This window comes from Rana temporaria, chromosome 9, assembly GCF_905171775.1.
Source record: "Rana temporaria chromosome 9, aRanTem1.1, whole genome shotgun sequence".
Classification (NCBI taxonomy): domain Eukaryota; kingdom Metazoa; phylum Chordata; class Amphibia; order Anura; family Ranidae; genus Rana; species Rana temporaria.
The window spans coordinates 15,579,264-15,596,867 of NC_053497.1; the positions used below are offsets into that span (position 1 = coordinate 15,579,264).

The following is a 17,604-nucleotide window of genomic DNA, read 5'->3' on the forward strand; positions in this document are numbered from 1 at the left end:
GAAGCGCCACCTAGCGGCCAGCGTAAATATGCAGCCTAAGATACGACGGTGTAAGACACTTACGCCAGTCGGATCTTAGGGAAATCTATGCGTAACTGATTCTATGAATCAGTCGCATAGATACGACGGCCCGCACTCAAAGATACGACGGCGTATCTGGAGATACGTTGTCGTATCTGGAGATACCCCGTCGTATCTCGTATCTGAATCCGGGCCTATGTCTTTCAAATTATACAAACAAATTGGGGTAAATATTGATTATTATTTTTTATTCGTGGGATTGTCATTTTTTTTCAAAAAATCTCATTTGAAAAATTGCTGCGACAATACTCTGTGACATAAAAAAATTGCAACTGTCATTTTATTTCCTTAGGGCCTCTGCTAAAAATATATATAATGTTTGGGGATTCTGAGTAATTTTGGTGATGATTTTTACATTTAGGAGAGGAGTGGCAGAATTGGCCCGGTATGGAAGTGGTTAAAGCCAAAGGTATGTGGAGCTTTCTGTGACCTATAAGGATCATATCTTTTTTTTTTATGTCCACACAGGACCTTCCACAGCCATTGTTATTGTTTTTCATAGCATTTGCAATGTGAGAGCACAGCCAATCATGGCCCGTCCTTCTCCTCCGGCCGCCAATCATGGCCTTCCTTTCTCCTTCAGCTGCCAATCACAGCCTATCAGTCTCCTCCAGGCGCCAATCAAAGCCTTCTTTTGTTTTCCCGCATATATCACTCTTGAGGTAAATGGGCGGGAATATAAACGGAGGACGGCAATTGGTCGGTCGGCGCCTGAAGTCCCGGTGTTTGAGGTGGGAGGTGAGTACCGGGTGGCTTGTGTGGGGGGAGTGTATTCCGGTGTAAAGCAGCGGGTTCCGAGCTCCGGGGTTATTCGCCTGTGTATTGCCGCCATTTCTGCGTGTGGAGAGGCCGGGCGGGGTGATGTACAGTTTTCTCCTGTATATTTTAGTATTAGTACATCGCAGCGACCCTCTGCTCCGAGCTTCCTTCCCAGCTAACCTTTCACAACATTCCTCCATGCATCCCTTCGTTACCTCATCGCGCTGCTCGTCGCCTGCGGCCACTTCCGGTGTACAGCTTCTCCAGAAAAGGGAGCACTTCCTGCTGATGGTGACAACGGAGGTCCCTGCCTGTGTAATGTGTAGGGGGTTTACCACCTCATCCCTCTAAACCTGAACACCTATGGATTACACATATTCTGAGGCTCATTTAACGAAGATAAGGCGCCAACGTGAGCTTACAAACTGCGGTTTAGGAGATATTTGCAAAAAAGACGGGCACCGATGTCTACCGCGCAGACGCACTGTGGAAACCTTTAGAAACCGCGATCGTGCCGTGTTTGCCAGCTCCCGCGTGAATGCGTGGGAGTGATGTCATCGCGGCTCCGGCCAGTTACAGCGCTGGAGCTGCGATACCTGGAAGTCACTCTGGGAGAGATGGCGACGGAGGAGGGGAACGAGGACCGCTGCGGGGGCTTCAATCTCAGGTAAGTAATGCATACTAGCTCATTATGCCTTTGTCTTGCAGGGTGTGTGGTGTGGGGGTGTTTTTTTTTTTTGCACGCTATAAACATAAAGAGCGCAATAATAAAAACAAAAAACAAACACCATCTTTTAACTTTTGCTTTAACCACTTAAGCCCCGGACCTTTAGGCTGTTAAATGCCCAGGCCAGTTTTTAGCGATTCGGCACTGCGTCGCTTTAACTGACAATTGCGCGGTCGTGCGACGTGGCTCCCAAACAAAATTGACGTCCTTTTTCCCCACAGATAGAGCTTTCTTTTGGTGGTATTTGATCACCTCTGCGGTTTTTATTTTTTGCGCTATAAACAAAAATAGAGCGACAATTTTGAAAAAAATTCAATATTTTTTACTTTTTGCTATAATAAATATCCCCCAAAAACATATAAAAAAAAAAATTCCCTCCAGTTTAGGCCAATACGTATTATTCTACCTATTATTGGTAAAAAAAATCGCAATAAGTGTTTCGATTTGGTTTGCCCAACATTTATAGCGTTTACAAAATAGGGGATATTTTTATTAAATTATTTTTTTTTTTTTTTTTTTTTTTTTTTTTTTTTACTACTAATGGTGGCGATCAGCTTTTTTTTTTTTTCGTCACTGCGACATTATGGCGGACACTTCGGCCAATTTTGACACATTTTTGGGACCATTGTCATTTTCACAGCAAAAAAATGCATTTAAATTGCATTGTTTATTGTGAAAATGACAGTTGCAGTTTGGGAGTTAACCACAGGGGGCGCTGTAGGAGTTAGGGTTCAGTTTGTGTGTGTTTACAACTGTAGGGGGGTGTGGCTGTAGGACTGACGTCATCGATCGAGTCTCCCTATAAAAGGGATCACTCAAACGATACGCCGCCACAGTGAAGAACGGGAAAGCCGTATTTACATACAGCTCTCCCCGTTCTTCAGCTCCGGGGAGCGATCGCAATGGAGCGACTATAAACAAATAGCCGCGCCGTCGTCCCGGATCGCTCCCCGCGGGAATCCGACCACCGCATGTAGCGGGGGTCCCGATCGGACCCACGTCTAGGCAGGGACGTACAGGTACGCCCATGTGCCATTCTGCCGACGTATATCTACATGCCGAGTTCGGGAAGTGGTTAAGGTGAGCTTAATGTGGTTGTAAAACCTTCCAGACCACTTTAACCACTTCCCGACCGCCGCATGTATATGTACGTCCACAGAATGGTACGTACAGGCAAATGGGCGTACATGTACGTCCTTGCCTTTCCATGGATCGGACCCCCCCCCCCCCCCCCGCTACATGTGGCGGTCGGGTTCCCTCGGGGAGCGATCCGGGACGACGGCGCGGCTATTCGTTTATAGCCGCTCCCCGGAGCTGAAGAACGGGGAGAGCCGTGTGTAAACAGGGCTTCCCCGTGCTTCACTGTGGCGGCTGCATCGATCGAGTGATCCCTTATATGAGGGAGACTCGATCGATGACATCAGTCCTACAGCCACACCCCCCTACAGTTGTAAACACACACTAGGTGAACCCTAACTCCTACAGCGCCCCCTGTGTTTAACTCCCAAACTGCAACTGTCATTTTCACAATAAACAATGCAATTTAAATGCATTTTTTGCTGTGAAAATGACAATGGTCCCAAAAATGTGTCAAAATTGTCCGAAGTGTCCGCCATAATGTCGCAGTCACGAAAAAAATCGCTGATCGCCGCCATTAGTGGTAAAAAAAAATTTTTTTTTTATAAAAATGCAATAAAACTATCCCCTATTTTGTAAACACTATACATTTAGCGCAAACCAATCGATAAACGCTTATTGCGATTTTTTTTTTTTTTTTTTTTTTTTTTTTTACTAAAAATAGGTAGAAGAATACGTATCGGCCTAAACTGAGGGGGAAAAATAAATTTATATATGTTTTTGGGGGATATTTATTATAACAAAAAGTAAAAAATATTGCATTTTTTTTTCAAAATTGTCGCTCTATTTTTGTTTATAGCGCAAAAAATAAAAACCGCAGAGGTGATCAAATACCACCAAAAGAAAGCTCAATTTGTGGGTAAAAAAGGACGCCAATTTTGTTTGGGAGCCACGTCACACGACCGCGCAATTGTCTGTTAAAGCGACGTAGTGCCGAATCGCAAAACCTGGTCTGGGCATTTAGCTGCCTAAAGGTCCGGGGCTTAGGTGGTTTACCTACAGTTAAGCCTGGATTAAGGTTTACCTGTAGATGTAAGAAATATCTCCTAAATCTACACTGTTTATCAAATATTTGAAAAAAAGGCGGGCACCGATGTCTGTCTAAGGCGCATGCGATAAGTTCACCTTTTGCACCATGTTACACTCCTGTTTGAGGCTTATACACCCCCCCCAAATTACATTTAGACATTGGCACACTGGATGCTTCACACTGCCCTGCAGATCACCAGCACCAAAACTTTTCCCATACACTTCTATGGGGCCCTGTGATTTTGGTGCAGTGTCGGAAAGCACACCAAAACTCCTGCATGCTTCATCTTCTGAGCGCATTCTGAAACCGCGCTGTAATCATGGGACATCCTAGATGTCTATGGGAACGGGCTGCGCGATCACACTGGGGTGGTGTGAAGCTGCCCTTGGGGGGGCATCTGGCGTGTTTGGTTTGTGTGCTCCCTTTTTTCTTTTTTTTCTTTTCCAATGAACTGATTTAACACCCAATCGCTTGTTCATAAGCATCAATTTAAAAAAAAAGTTTTCTTGCCATAACACTGCTGCCATGAGGAAAGGCGTCTAGGAGAGATGACCACATTGCACTCTGCATGAGGCTTTATCGTGGGTGTAAACCCACTTTTTGGACTTCTCCTATAGGTAAGCCTTAGTCTAGGCTTACCTGTAGGTAGTGGAAATATCTCCTAAACGTGCGCCAGTTAGGAGATAATTCACTTGCAGTCCGCCGAAAATCCCAACTGCGCATGCGTCAGGGTTTACTTCCTCTTTAATATTTTATTTTCCTCCCGTGCAGTTGATGTAAGCTCTCAGGAGTCTGGCCCTCTGAACCCTCTTGTTTTGCATTGTTATGCAACTGTACTGTCTCCCTTTATATTTTGTAAAGTGCTGTGCAAACTGTTGGCATAATATAAAAAATAACTAGCGCCGTTGTTTCAGGTTGTACAGACATGGCACAGCAGAGGAGGAGAGGTCGTCCCAGTGCTGTCCCGGACACATCAGCTCAGGTACCCTGGATTCTCTAGCATGTAGTTTTTGTCATGGTGTTGTGTGTTTGGTTTATTTTTTGGTGTGATCAGAGCAGCCTCTGGTGAAATCGTTCCTTGGCTGTTTATACCGCACCGTAAAGTAATAATATGCTGCTGTTCAGAGTTAACAAGACGCTTCAAGTGTGGCGTTCTTGACACAGCTTGCAGTACACTTTGGGGTTGATTCACTAGATCTGGAGTTTAATATCTGGTCCAGCTGTGCATAGAAACTAATCGGCTTCCAGGTGTGTTTTTAAATTTTTTTGTGTCAAAGATTAAGGGCCCTTTCACACTGGTGCATTTTTGCCGCGTTTTCGTGGTAAAAATAGCGCTATTAAAACGCTCCCCATACCCCTCTTCATTGAAATGAATTAAAAACTCGGTAAAATCGCGGTATTTTAACACTCCGTTTTTACAGCGGTTTTTAATTCATTTCAATGGAGGGGGCATGGGAAACGTTTTAGGTGCATTTTAATAGCGCTATTTTTACTGCAAAAACGCGAGAAAAACGCACCAGTGTGAAAGGGCCCTAAGGGTCCTTTTCACACAGGCGGTCCGCCCAGCCAACTTGGCTTTACTCAGCGGGAGATCGCTCCACTGAGCAGGTGGATGACGGGTCCATCTCCACTCACTGTGCAGAGACAGACCTGTCAGAAGCCCACTCATCTCTATGGGGAGATCGGATGAAAACAGACCGCCTGTCTGTTTTTCATCCGATGGACGGATGGAAAATAGGACCACCATCCGTCTTGAATTTCACGATCGGAAAGCAGCGGGTGTCGGCAGACACGTGTCGCCGCTCCATAAGAGTGAATGGAGGTTCCGATCAGGTTCCGCCTGGAAAAACTGTCAGGCAGACCTGATCGGAAACGCTGTGTGAAAGTGGCCTAATTGAACAAACTGAAGTTAGAAGCTGATCGGCTACCCTTGCCCAACTGCACCAGATTTTGCACTTTCCAGTTTTAGAAAAATCAACCCCAATCTTTATGTCTTACAAACTGGCTCCACCTTTAAACTTTGTATTCATTTTTGGGTGTATTGTATCAAAACAACCGCAAGTTCCTTGAAGTGAAATTCCAGACACATACTCAACTCATCTTTTGGCTGAGAATCCCGGCCGTGTGTATGTTCGTCGCAGTTTTTCCGACTGCCAGAAAACTGCCAAATCCGCCGGCAGCTTCCCCCCGACTGACTTTTTCCCATTGGAAAAATCCTATGTGTACACACAGGGGCATTAGCTGTTTTCAGGGAGAGGGAGAGAGAGATTTCTATTTTGTTTTAAGTCGCAAGATTTCTCAAATATTTTCTGCATCAATTTGCTAATATCCATATTTGGAGCATGATGCAGTTAACCACTTTGCAACCGGCCCATAGCTGAATGACGGCTACATGTCCTCCCAGAGAATCGTTCCCGCGGGTGCGCACTCGGGAACATCCGCGCTCGCCGGGTCCACGAGACGTCGCAAAATACAGATCGTGGTAAAGGACCAATGACGGCGGTCCTTTACCACGTGACTGCTCTGTCAAATGACGGAGCGATCACAAATGTAAACAAGACAATGTAGTGGGGTCATCCCAAGTTCATGCTCTCCTCTCCTCACACAGATCAAGTGTGAGAGGAGAGTGACCCTGTGACAATAGTAAGTGCCCAGCAACCCCCCAGTGCCATCTGTGCCACCTCTGTGCCACTTGTGCTCATCTGCGCCACTGCAGTGCTGCGTTTGCCCACCATAATGATGGTGAGGGGGGCTGCAATGAGGGCACAGTAAGGCGGCATTGAAAGTGAGGCTGCAGTGAGAGCACGGTAAGGCTGCAATGATAGTCACCACTTTTTTTTTTTTTTTTTTTGGCAGTGAAGGACCCGGCCTTCTAACAGTGAACTGGCCCCCTGTTTAAAAAGTTTGAGGACCCCTGCCCTAGAACATCTGATGGTGCTTCTTGGATGTCGGGCCTCTATGTGGCCAGGCTGTAAAAAACAAAAATCGCATGTGGTATCGCCATACTTAGAAGGAGCAGCAGAATATATTTTGGGGTGTAATTTTTGCCATGTACATGCTGTGTTGGAAATATCCTATAAATGGACAACTTTGTGTAAAAAAAAAAAAAAAAAAAAAATACTTTTTTTTTTAAACATCTGGGAAAAAATGAACCGTTCAAAAGACTCATGCCTTATAGATTATACGTTGGGGTGTTGGCTTTACAAAATGGGGTCACTTTGTGGGCGTTTCCATTGTCCTTGTGCTCCAGGGCCTTCAAAAGTGTAATGGGTGGTTGAGAGATTAGATGTGTAATTTATGCTCCTAGAACGCCTGAAGTTGCTACTTCAGTGTTGGGCCTCTGTATGTGGCCAGGCTGTGTAAAAGTCTCACATGTGATATCGCCATACTCGGGAGGAACAGCAGAATGTTTTTTGGGGTGTCATTTGTGGAATATACATGCCATATGAGAGAAATAACCTGTTATAATGACAATTTAGTGTGGGGGGGGGGGAAATAAAAAAAATCTTAATTTTGCAAAGAATTGTGGGGAAAAAATTACAACTTCAAAAAACTAACAATGCCTCTTACCAACTACCTTGGAATGTCTACTTTCCAAAAAGGGGTGATTTGTGGGGTATTTGTACTTTACTGGCTTGTTGGGGTCTCGAAATGTCAGTACATCATGTGTGATCAAATTGATACATTTTCAGTAATTTGCACCATAGCTTGTAGACCCTATAACTTTCACCCAGACTAAATAATATCCACAATTTTTTTTATTTATTTTTTCCATTTTTATAGCGGGGGGGGGGGGGAAACGCAGAGGTGATCAAATACCACCAAAAGAAAGCTCTATTTGTGTGAAAAAAAGGACAAAAATTTCATATGGATACAGTGTTGTATATGACTGAGTAATTGTCATTCAAAATGTGAGAGCACCGAAAGCTGAAAATTGGTCTGGTTATTAAAGCGGGGGTTCACCCTAAAAAAAAATTCTAACCTTACAATGAGCTGACCTGTGACACGGACATTATGCTGTGTGTTTTTTTTTTTTTTTTTTTTTTTTTTAAATTTATTTTTCTTCGTACATACCGTTGTATCTGTATTTTCTCCCTGGATTTCCCGCGGGAGTGGGCGTTCCTATTCACAGGGTAAGTGATTGACGTTCTTCCGACCGGCGCATACAGCGCGTCACGACTTGCCGAAAGAAACCCAACGTCGGGACGGCGCCTGTGCACCGATGTTCGGCTTCTTTCGGCAACTCTGACGCGCTATATGCGCCGGTCGGAAGAACGTCAATCACTTACCCTGTGAATAGGAACGCCCACTCCCGGAGGAAATGCAGATAAAACGGTATGTACAAAAAAAAAAAACAGCATAATGTTCGTGTCACAGGTCAGCTCATTGTAATGTTAGAAAATCGTTTTTAGGGTGAACCCCCGCTTTAAGGGTGTTTAAGTGCCCAGTGGTTAATTAACATTGCAGTGAACTTGGCAGTTGTGTGGCGCCAAGTCTGGGAGCCTTTATGGTGTATTCACACTTGTGAATACACCCTGCCCACGATTACCTGTGAATAACCCCAACGGTGGTTCCTGCAGTTGGCTGCGGGAGGCAGCCCTATTGAAAGCAATAACAGGCAGCCAGCTCCCGTGGGTTATTGTGCCCACTTGCATGTAATTTGCTCAAGCGGCTATTGCATGCCTGTGATTGGGCCCCGGGCGCTCACATGTGATTGCATGAGAGCGGGAGCAATCTTCTGAAAGAGCCGGAAACCTCCCATTGCTTTCAGTAGGGCTGCCTCCTTCAGCTAATTGCAGGACCCTCATGCTGAGGTTCTTGCAGGTAATTGAGGGCAGGGTGCAAGTGTGATTGTACCCTCAAAGGTATACGTCATAGAGAGAGACTGACCACCGTTGAATGAAATTTGTGTTGGGTGTCTAGGCCGAGGTAGGTCCTTTGGGTACATGGTACTGACAAAGATGGGCTAATCTTTTACTACCTGTGTTTTTTTTTTTTTTTTTTTTTTTTTATAGTGTTTTATAATCTGTGGGTACCAAAAGGAGCCACTACCATGAAAAAGTCCTTCTAAAATTTGAATAAAAGCTTTTGTGGTGTAAAGGGAACGACAAAATTGTGCAGATCTGCAGCATTTTGAAATGTTGAGTTGTGCCACGTTCTTTCCTTTTGAAAACTGATCGTTGAGGCTAACCTGAATATTTTCTCTTATAGGATATGGAGGAAGAGCTGATCCAGACCCAAACGCTAACGCAGGCAAAGAGGAACCTGGAGAAGCATTCTCCTGACCAAGTAAATCTCAAGGTACAGAAGGTTCACCCTTGTCATTCTATGCTGTCTTTCAGAAATGTGCACTAAGTCAGTGCTTTATAATTATAAAAAAAATCTCTCCTATGCAAAATATTCTTGTCACATTGGACTTGTGTCTTAATTTTATGTTCTGTATGCAATAATACTGTTATTGATTGTGTATCCTAAATGGAAACCTATTTTTAATTTGGGCTTGGTACACACAGTTCCATTGCAGTAATGCGGAGGAACGCACATTGGTTGGGCTGCGGTGTTCATTCTGAACACGCCTATGTTGCAGTCAACTGCATTGTATGGTAACCAAAGTTTAATAAAAGGTCCTTTGCACTACCAAATAAAGTGATCCAAATGTTAAACAAAATGGTGATAATCCCAAAAATATAAACTAACTGCAAAACCTAATAGTGTTCACAATACACATACAAACAAATTGAATAGATGAGTGATTTTGCGCAGTAATATATTATTACGGCCAATAGTATGTGTGACAAATAATGTAAATGAAGTATAGTCCAATGCCATATTGAAATGGCTCCAATATCAAGAACCACATGGATTTGGAATCTTTTGGGACTATACTTTATTGACATTATTTTTGTCACCTATACCAGACCTCAAATTTTCCACTCGCATTTTGCGAGTGGAAAATGAGGTCTGGCGAGGAGCTGGGCTGCCTGGGAGGGGCGAGCACCTCGGTGGGCTGGGTTGATCGGGAGCTGTCAGACCACGGAGGAAGAGGAGAGCTGCAGAGCGGTATTGCCCGCTGTTAGAACTTGCATTGAAATTTCCTCTGCTCTGCTCGCTCACACAGCCCCGCCTCCTCCTGACCCCATGCCTGTGATAGACAGAATGTGGGTCCAATGCTGGGACGTGTTGTCCATCACAGGCGTGGGGTCAGGAGGAGGCGGGGCTGTGTGAGAGCAGAGCGGAGGAAATTTCAATGCAAGTTTAACAGCGGGCAATACCGCTCTGCCATCCGCAGCTCTCCTCTTCCTCTGTGATTTCTGACAGCTCCCGATCAACTCAGCCCACCGCGGTGCTCGCCCCCACTTCCGGGCGATTCTGTCATGATCTGGCCGCCAATGGGGGGGCACAAGGACTCTGCAATGTGGGGGGGGGGGGGCACAAGGATTCTGCAATGGGTGCACAGTGGGGCTGAAATGTGGTGCACAGGTGAGGCTGTGCCGAGGGGATAAAGTTGTTGTTAATATTTATTTCCGTAACTTAATTCTGCATAAAACATTTAAGTGTCATTTCATGAGATAATTTATGAGGGCGTGATTAGCGGCAGAATTAGGGGCGGAGCAGTGTAGGGATTGGGTTGGACAACTGATGGTGAGTAACCCTTGAGGCCTGGCTAGTGGCTCAAGACTTGAAATTTTGAGCCCTGACATACTATTGGCTGCGATTAATATATTACTGTGCAAAATCACTTGTCTATTTAATGGATGGCGAGCCATCCCTGCGTGAACTGCATTGCTAAAATGTGAAGAAGCCTATTCAAATGAATAGACTGCCTTAAAGGAAAAGTATAGCCAAAGCTTGTTTGGCTGTACTACTCCTGTGACCCGTTTTCAGCAGAGAGGGCTGAAGTCTGCTCACTGACGTCACAGAAGTTGGTCCAGGGTCAACGTCCTCACGACAATGGAGTCTAGATCTGCCAGATCCCTGGACCAACACCCGGATCAGTCTCTCAGCGAGCCCCTGAGACCCTGACCTGGCCAACCCTGCCCCCTCCACAGCCCAGCGCTTCAATGAGCGAGGAGGGGGGCAGAGCAGAGACCGACAGTCACAGCTCTCTACTCTGGAAGCTGAGAACTGAGCAATCGGCGATGTTCGATCACTCGGCTCTGTGTAGAGATGTCAGTGGACAGATGCAGCATTGGACCCATGCTGCATCCACCTAGTTAAGTTTGATTCAGGTGGGGGGGGACCCATACTTCACCTCTCCACAACTGGTTATAAGAGGCCTGTGCAGTCAAAGTGACAGGGTTTAGAGCATGCACATGCGTACATCCCACCCCTGGGGTCTACCATGTAGCTACACTGTAGGAATCTGTAGGCTGTGCTTGATTTCAACATTGGTCTGAAACTTGGCTCAAGTGTGTATGTGTTGTGGTGTTTCAGCTTACTTAAAAAAAAAAAAAAAAAAATGTTTTGTTACAGGTTGGCGAATTGGTACAATATTGCTTGGTGAGGGACCAAAAAAAGCAGCTCATTAAACGTGCAGGTATGTCTTCTGCCTATTTTTTTTGTGGGTGTGGTAATGCAGGTACACTGGAATATGGTGTGTGGGTTTTTTTTTTTTTTTTTTTGGCATTGTGATCACAGGATTTATTCTGAGGCTGGGTTCACACTTGTCTGACAAACGGTCCTACATTGGGAGCTCATGTAGCATGACGTGTGAAAATCAATGTTTCCCTATGAGAGCTGTCTTAACTGGTCCTACACAAGTCGGTCCGACTTTAAAAATGCTCCCTGTACTACTTTTGGTCCTACATTGATCCTACTTCAACCCATTGAATATCATTGAAGTCGGACCAAAGTAGTATCCTGTTCATGAAAGTAGGATGGATGTAGGACCAATGTAGGACCGATGTAGCAGAGCAAAGTAGGATGAAAGTAGTGTGAACCCAGCCTCAGTCAGTTAGTTTGGTATCTGATTGTCTATACTTCGTGTGGAAAGATAGTACTGCGCTCTGAGCCCACCCAGTCGTGTGACAATAGCGAATGAATATTTGCAATTTTCACAGCGATTCTCCTCCCAGGCAATCGGGATGCGTGTCTGTGACCCGTTTCCCGATTCTCCGAAAGGAGAAGCGTTGCGATCAACCGCCGAGGAAGAGCAGGGAAGGAACCGCCAGTCGCCGCTGCACTTTAATATATTGAGAGCATACATGAAAGATTATCCTGTAATTGCCATAGACTCCGGAGTTCTGACACTTGCTGGTCGAGTCATTCATGTGGTGTCTGTCTCAGACGTGGCCTGCTCTGAAGAAATGAGAAGTTTTTCAGCATTTCTAAAACTCTTTAAACTCCAATTCTAGAATAAATAATTCCTAACCAGTTCATTTAGTTTCCATTTCCTTACTGCTTATCTCCCCAGCGCACCAGGCTGTGGAATGGCTTAAATGGTGCCAACACATGTGGGTGCTGTTCTATGCAAGCTACAAGGAACACTCTGTGAGCCCAGACATCTGTCCCTAATGGCAGATCACTGCTGGATGTGAGATGGGGATGGATGATTACTGTGGCAGACACATGCAGCTTCTTCCAGCCTGAGCTGCCGTTGCTGGTCTTAAAGTGATACTAAAGTTTAAAAACGTTTTTTTATTTTTTTTCCTTGACCCATTCGGGTAAAAATTTAATATTTCTCTGTCCTCCGCAGTGTGTGTGTGTGTGTGTGTGTGTAGAGCCAATGCTGTGCATGACTGCATCTCTTCTCCCTTTTCAGACGGACTCAAGCAGGAGCCATTGGCTCCTGCAGCTGTCAATCAAATGCAGTGGGGGCAGGGCTTATTCCCGCTGTGTGTCTCTGGACTGCGTCTCCAAAGTGAGCAGGCGCAGTGTGTCCCCATAGTAAACTGCTTGCTATGGTGACACACAAAGAGTTGGAGCCAAGATTGCTGTGGGGGACTTGAGAGGGGGGGGGGGGGAATTGGGGCCGCTCTGTGCAATATTTTTTGCAGTGTGTGTAATTAATTAATATAAATATATATATATATATATATATATATATATATATATATATATATATATATATATATATATATATATATATATATATATATATATATATATATATATATATATATATATATATATATATATATAGTACTCTAACCCTTTTTAGTAGACTATAGGAATAAAACTTAACTAGTATTAAAAAAAAAAAAAAAAAAAAATCTCTCTCCCCCCCCAACACTTCTGACCAACCTGTGTAAGGAAGATGTACATACTTATTTTCAGCCCACTACCCTCCAGTCACCTGACTGGCTCCCCTGTGTCAGCCAGCGGCAGCTGCAGGGTAGAGGAAGGAAAACCGACCATGGATGGGCTATAGGAGCCCATGGGTGATGTTACTGCTCCAGGCTCTACTAGCTGTTAAGCACTTTCTCCTCTCCCCTGCTGCTGCTGACTGACACAGGGGTGACGAATCGCATGACAGGACCGAAGCAGGCTGAAAATGGGTAAGTGTGTATCATATCCATGTTTTAACCATCTATATTGAATTAATGTCTTTAGTTACATTAGTCGCTTGGTTACAAATTTATTGGTCAGTGTGTCTACAGCACTGTTGCAAGCCTTGGGTTTAATGGGTTTTATACTCTAGAAATTTAGTCAATACATAAAACCAAACAATACTTTTTGTTTTTGCAGCTAGTACTGTATATGATTCTGTCTTATGACAACACATTACTGTATTTTGTTTGTAGTAGGCCAGGAAAAGCTTGCACTGCATTATGGAAGATGAGCTTTGGATTAGATTTACTGTGCTACACATTCTGTTTTTCTTTACAGATATTATAAAGAATGTGGTGAAGGAATACAAGGATGTGTATCCTGAAATACTTCTCCGTGCTAAGAGAACTCTGCAGGAGGTGAGTGAGTGTTTTTTTTTTTATAGATAGATAGAGATATATATATATATATATATATATATATATATATATATATATATATATATATATATATATATATATATATATATATATATATATATATATATATATATAATCTATCTATCCCCTGTAAACGCGGTAACTTGCAAAATTACAGGCAATTTGAATGGAGATTATTTATTTTTTATCTTAAACGCTCGTAAACACTTCTAAATACAGCAAAAGGGACGTTTTTTAATTGTCATTTACCATCGGTCTAGTTAAAGCATTCAAGGGAGGTTGTAAAACATCCTGTGTAGATTAAAGGGTCACTAAAGGAAATTTTTTTTTTTTTTTTTTTCTTTTTTTTTTAGCTAAATGGCTTCCTTTACCTTACTGCAGTCCTGGTTTCATGTCCTCATTGCTCGTTTTTGCTTTGCTGTTGCTGTAAAACTGCTCTGATCTCCACACTTCCTGGTTGTCTGGCTCCTTATAACCATCGTACTGGGAGCTTTTCACTGTAGGTCTAGGCCATGGGTCTTCAAACTACGGCCCTCCAGTTGTTCAGGAACTACAATTTCCATCATGCCCCTAGTCATGTCTGAATGTCAGTGTGTTACAATGCCTCATGGGATGTGTAGTTTTACAACAGCTGGAGGGCCGTAGTTTGAGGATCCCTGGTCTAGGCTGTCATTACTGTGTGTCTAAAACTTACAGAACCAATCAGATTAATTTTAAAAACAAAACGCTGCCCTGGATTTGTTTGTTTTTGTTCTGTGTGTCTCTTTACTTCACATAAACATGAAACCAGTTTAAAAACCAAAGTGAAACTACAGGCACATTATATGATTGCATTTAATCTATTTTTAATCATTTTTAAAAGGAATTAGTTAACTTGTATGTCTCTATACCCTGTAAACAGTCATTTCAGGAAAAAAAAAAAATTTCCTTTATTGATTTAAAACATTTTTTGCTTTTATTTTTTTAGGTATTTGGTTTTGAGCTGGAGGAGATCGACACCAAAAACCATATATATGTTCTCACCAACAGACTGGAGCCTGTAGAGGGGGATGGAATTAAAGTGTAAGATATGTATAAACATTTTTGTGCGGGGTGGGTGTGGATGACTAGATTTTCAGATCTTATTGTCTGGTACATGTTGCTGCATGGTAGATTTACCTTAAACCTGTTGCCGCTCGTGTAACGCATGTACGCGTCAGGCAAAAGTGAGGCTTTAATGCCCGCAATATGCGCATATATGCCGCTGGGTGTGTGATAATTCTGTCCTAAGGGCATGGTCACTGCGTGGACCAAGCAGTCATACACCTCTCGGTCTGGATTAATGATTGGTAACCAAACGGACTATCTCTTGATCAAGTGGCCACTGTGACAGCCAATCACAGCAGTCACATGATTGCCTGTCCTTTCTGCCCCCCTCCCAGGCATTTGGGACATTTTAAAGGGATGCCAAGGTGGGTGGGAAGGGGTTAAAGGACTCTTAGTTTTGCAGGCCAATAAGTGTACAAAATTTTCAGCTATGTAGAACTCCAGGAATACACCTTCTTGGACTTAACCCTTTATAAACCAGCATATTTTGTAAAGGTTCTGGCGTTCCATTTACCATAAGAACACATGAGGTTGATTTACTATTACTAAAGGCAAATATACTGTGCAGTTGCCCTTAGAACTTGGAATACCCAATCAAATGCAAGGGGGCAAAAAAAAGACGGCATTTGCTTGCACAGGATTGGAAAGTAGGTTCTATGGTTTCCAGTGGCAGGAGGCAGTTCCACCAACATGCTGGCTTTGTTTTGTTCTCAAACGACTACTCTCCAAGTGTGGCTTTACTCAGGACACCGGGTGCTCCTTTTTTCCTGCCTAAATATTAGGGAGCATGCTGTCGCAGATTACAGCAGTATATTCCACCAAGAAGTGTGCGTAGATTTGTAGTGTGTGTGTTTCCCAGAATCCGTGCCAGTGGAGGGTTTCTGGTAAATGGTAAGCAAATCATAGTGTTTGTTTTTTTTTTTTTTTTTTTTTTTTTTTTACTACCCCTTCCAGTGGACACAAATATTTTACATGATAAAAGTGAATACAAATCTTATTTCATACAGGTAAAAACTTTCGTCAAGAACATTCGTACTACCAATCATTCCCCATCAGAGGGATGGAGATTGTTTAACAAGGTAGTCTTTTGTTATAAGGTGAGGGCAAGGGTTGATGTGTTTTGTGGGAGCACCCGCTTCTTCGGGATCTTATCTCATATACAGGTACAGGAGAAACAAGTTCTAAAGACAAAAATGCATGCAAGTCACATGATGTCAATATACGATATTTATCATAATTCGCTGTCAAAACAATTCATCTATCCCCAGGGAGTAAGGGGGACAAAAGTACAATTCGTGTGTGTGTCCCCTTACTCCCTGGGGATAGTTGACTTCTTTTGACATTGATTTATGATAAATGTTGGATATCATGTGACTTGCATTTTTGTCTTTAGAACTTGTTTCTACTGTACCTGTATGAGAAGGGAGGTCCGGAAGAAGCATGTGCTCCTGCAAAAAAACGAGTGTACCTCTCTGCTCTCAAGACTACCTTGTTAAATGACCCCCATCCCTCTAATGGGGGGTGATCGGTAGTATGAACGTTTTGATATGTTCTTAACTGTAAGAAATAAAGATATTTGTATTCACTTTTAAGATTGTGTCCACTGCAGGGGTAGTTAATATCCTACGAGGTTATTTGCTTGTGTGCCTAGTGATCTGGGACATCAGGATAAAAAAAAATGGAATGGAGCTAGGAAGGACTGAATGTTGAGTGATGAAGTGTGAAGTAGGGCTGCAACTAACGATTATTTTCATAATCGATTAGTTGGCCGTTTTATTGTTTCGATTAATCGCATAATAGCCTTAAAAAAAAAAATTAATTTTTTTTTTGGGCCAATTTGTTGGGCAGATTACAAAACACAAATTGCCGCAAAACACATTTACATGCTTTTCTGCAGCTTCTTCATTGAAGTATATTGAACCAAAAAAAAAAAAATGGCACCGTTTTGCGTTAAAGTCCTTACCCTTTCCAAATACGCAGCAGCTGGGAAAAAAAATCGTGAATGTGTCCCATAGGAAAATGAACTGTATTGTGTTTCTGCAAAAAACAGAGGTGTGACCCCAGGCCTGAGATGTTCAGTAACATATTGGGGTTAAAAAAACAAAGTACAAAAAGAGCAAATCGCTACTGTAAGGGGTTTATTTTTTTACTGTGGGACAGTGAAAGTAATATTTACAGTAGCGATTTGCTTTTTTGTACTATAAAGGGCTAATTTTTTGTTTTTATGTAACCCCATTATGTTACTGTCCGATCGATTTATGAAAATTGTAATCGATTAATTTAATAATGGATTAGATGTTTCAGCCCTAGTGTGAAGTGGATTTTTCTTGAATGTCTTCTCAGGAGGGATGTATACAGTATGGCATGCTGTGAAATGTGTTTTTAGGGGACTGTGTATCTTACTCTTTCCTGGGGTCTTCACTTGTCCTCAACCCTCATAGACCACCACTTTCAATGCTCTGCTGCCCCATGGAGTTGTATTATCCTAATAGCTGCTAAATGTCTAAGATGTAGCTTGGGTCTTTCAGACAGGCCTGGTAATTGAAATGATTTCGTAACCTCTGAAATGTATTTACCCTTTCGTCTTCCAGGACAGCCATGAGATATAGCTCCTCCCTCCGGGACAGGAAACACATTAACCCCAATTATAAAAGGCGGTCCTCCAGGCCTCTTCCTCAGTTTTTTGTGTTTCCTGCCGGATGGGAAGGAGCACATTAGGAACGTTTTTTTGTATAAAGGGCTGAACCTACCTTTTTTTCTTCCCAACAGCACACCTCTGGCCCTAGGGGTAGAGAGTGTAGCTGTACTCACCTCCGCCAGGACTCGGCGAGAGTTGGACCCCGGGTGACGGAGGA

At 43.3% G+C, this 17,604-nt stretch overlaps 1 protein-coding gene across 2 annotated transcripts in view; it reads left to right on the forward strand.

The window, feature by feature from the left end:
- Positions 1-596: 596 nt before the first annotated feature.
- LOC120913130 (non-structural maintenance of chromosomes element 3 homolog) overlaps positions 597-17,604 on the forward strand; it is a 28,319-nt gene continuing 11,311 nt past the window's right edge. Inside the window, exons 1-6 of one of the 2 annotated variants that reach the window (XM_040322850.1) lie at positions 597-819; positions 4,649-4,716; positions 8,946-9,035; positions 11,208-11,271; positions 13,563-13,642; positions 14,631-14,725. In XM_040322850.1, the coding sequence (XP_040178784.1) occupies positions 612-819; positions 4,649-4,716; positions 8,946-9,035; positions 11,208-11,271; positions 13,563-13,642; positions 14,631-14,725 (605 nt within the window). In that variant the 5' untranslated portion in view covers positions 597-611. The remainder of the gene's footprint in view (positions 820-4,648; positions 4,717-8,945; positions 9,036-11,207; positions 11,272-13,562; positions 13,643-14,630; positions 14,726-17,604) is intronic. The other variant, XM_040322851.1, reaches the window with a different exon arrangement.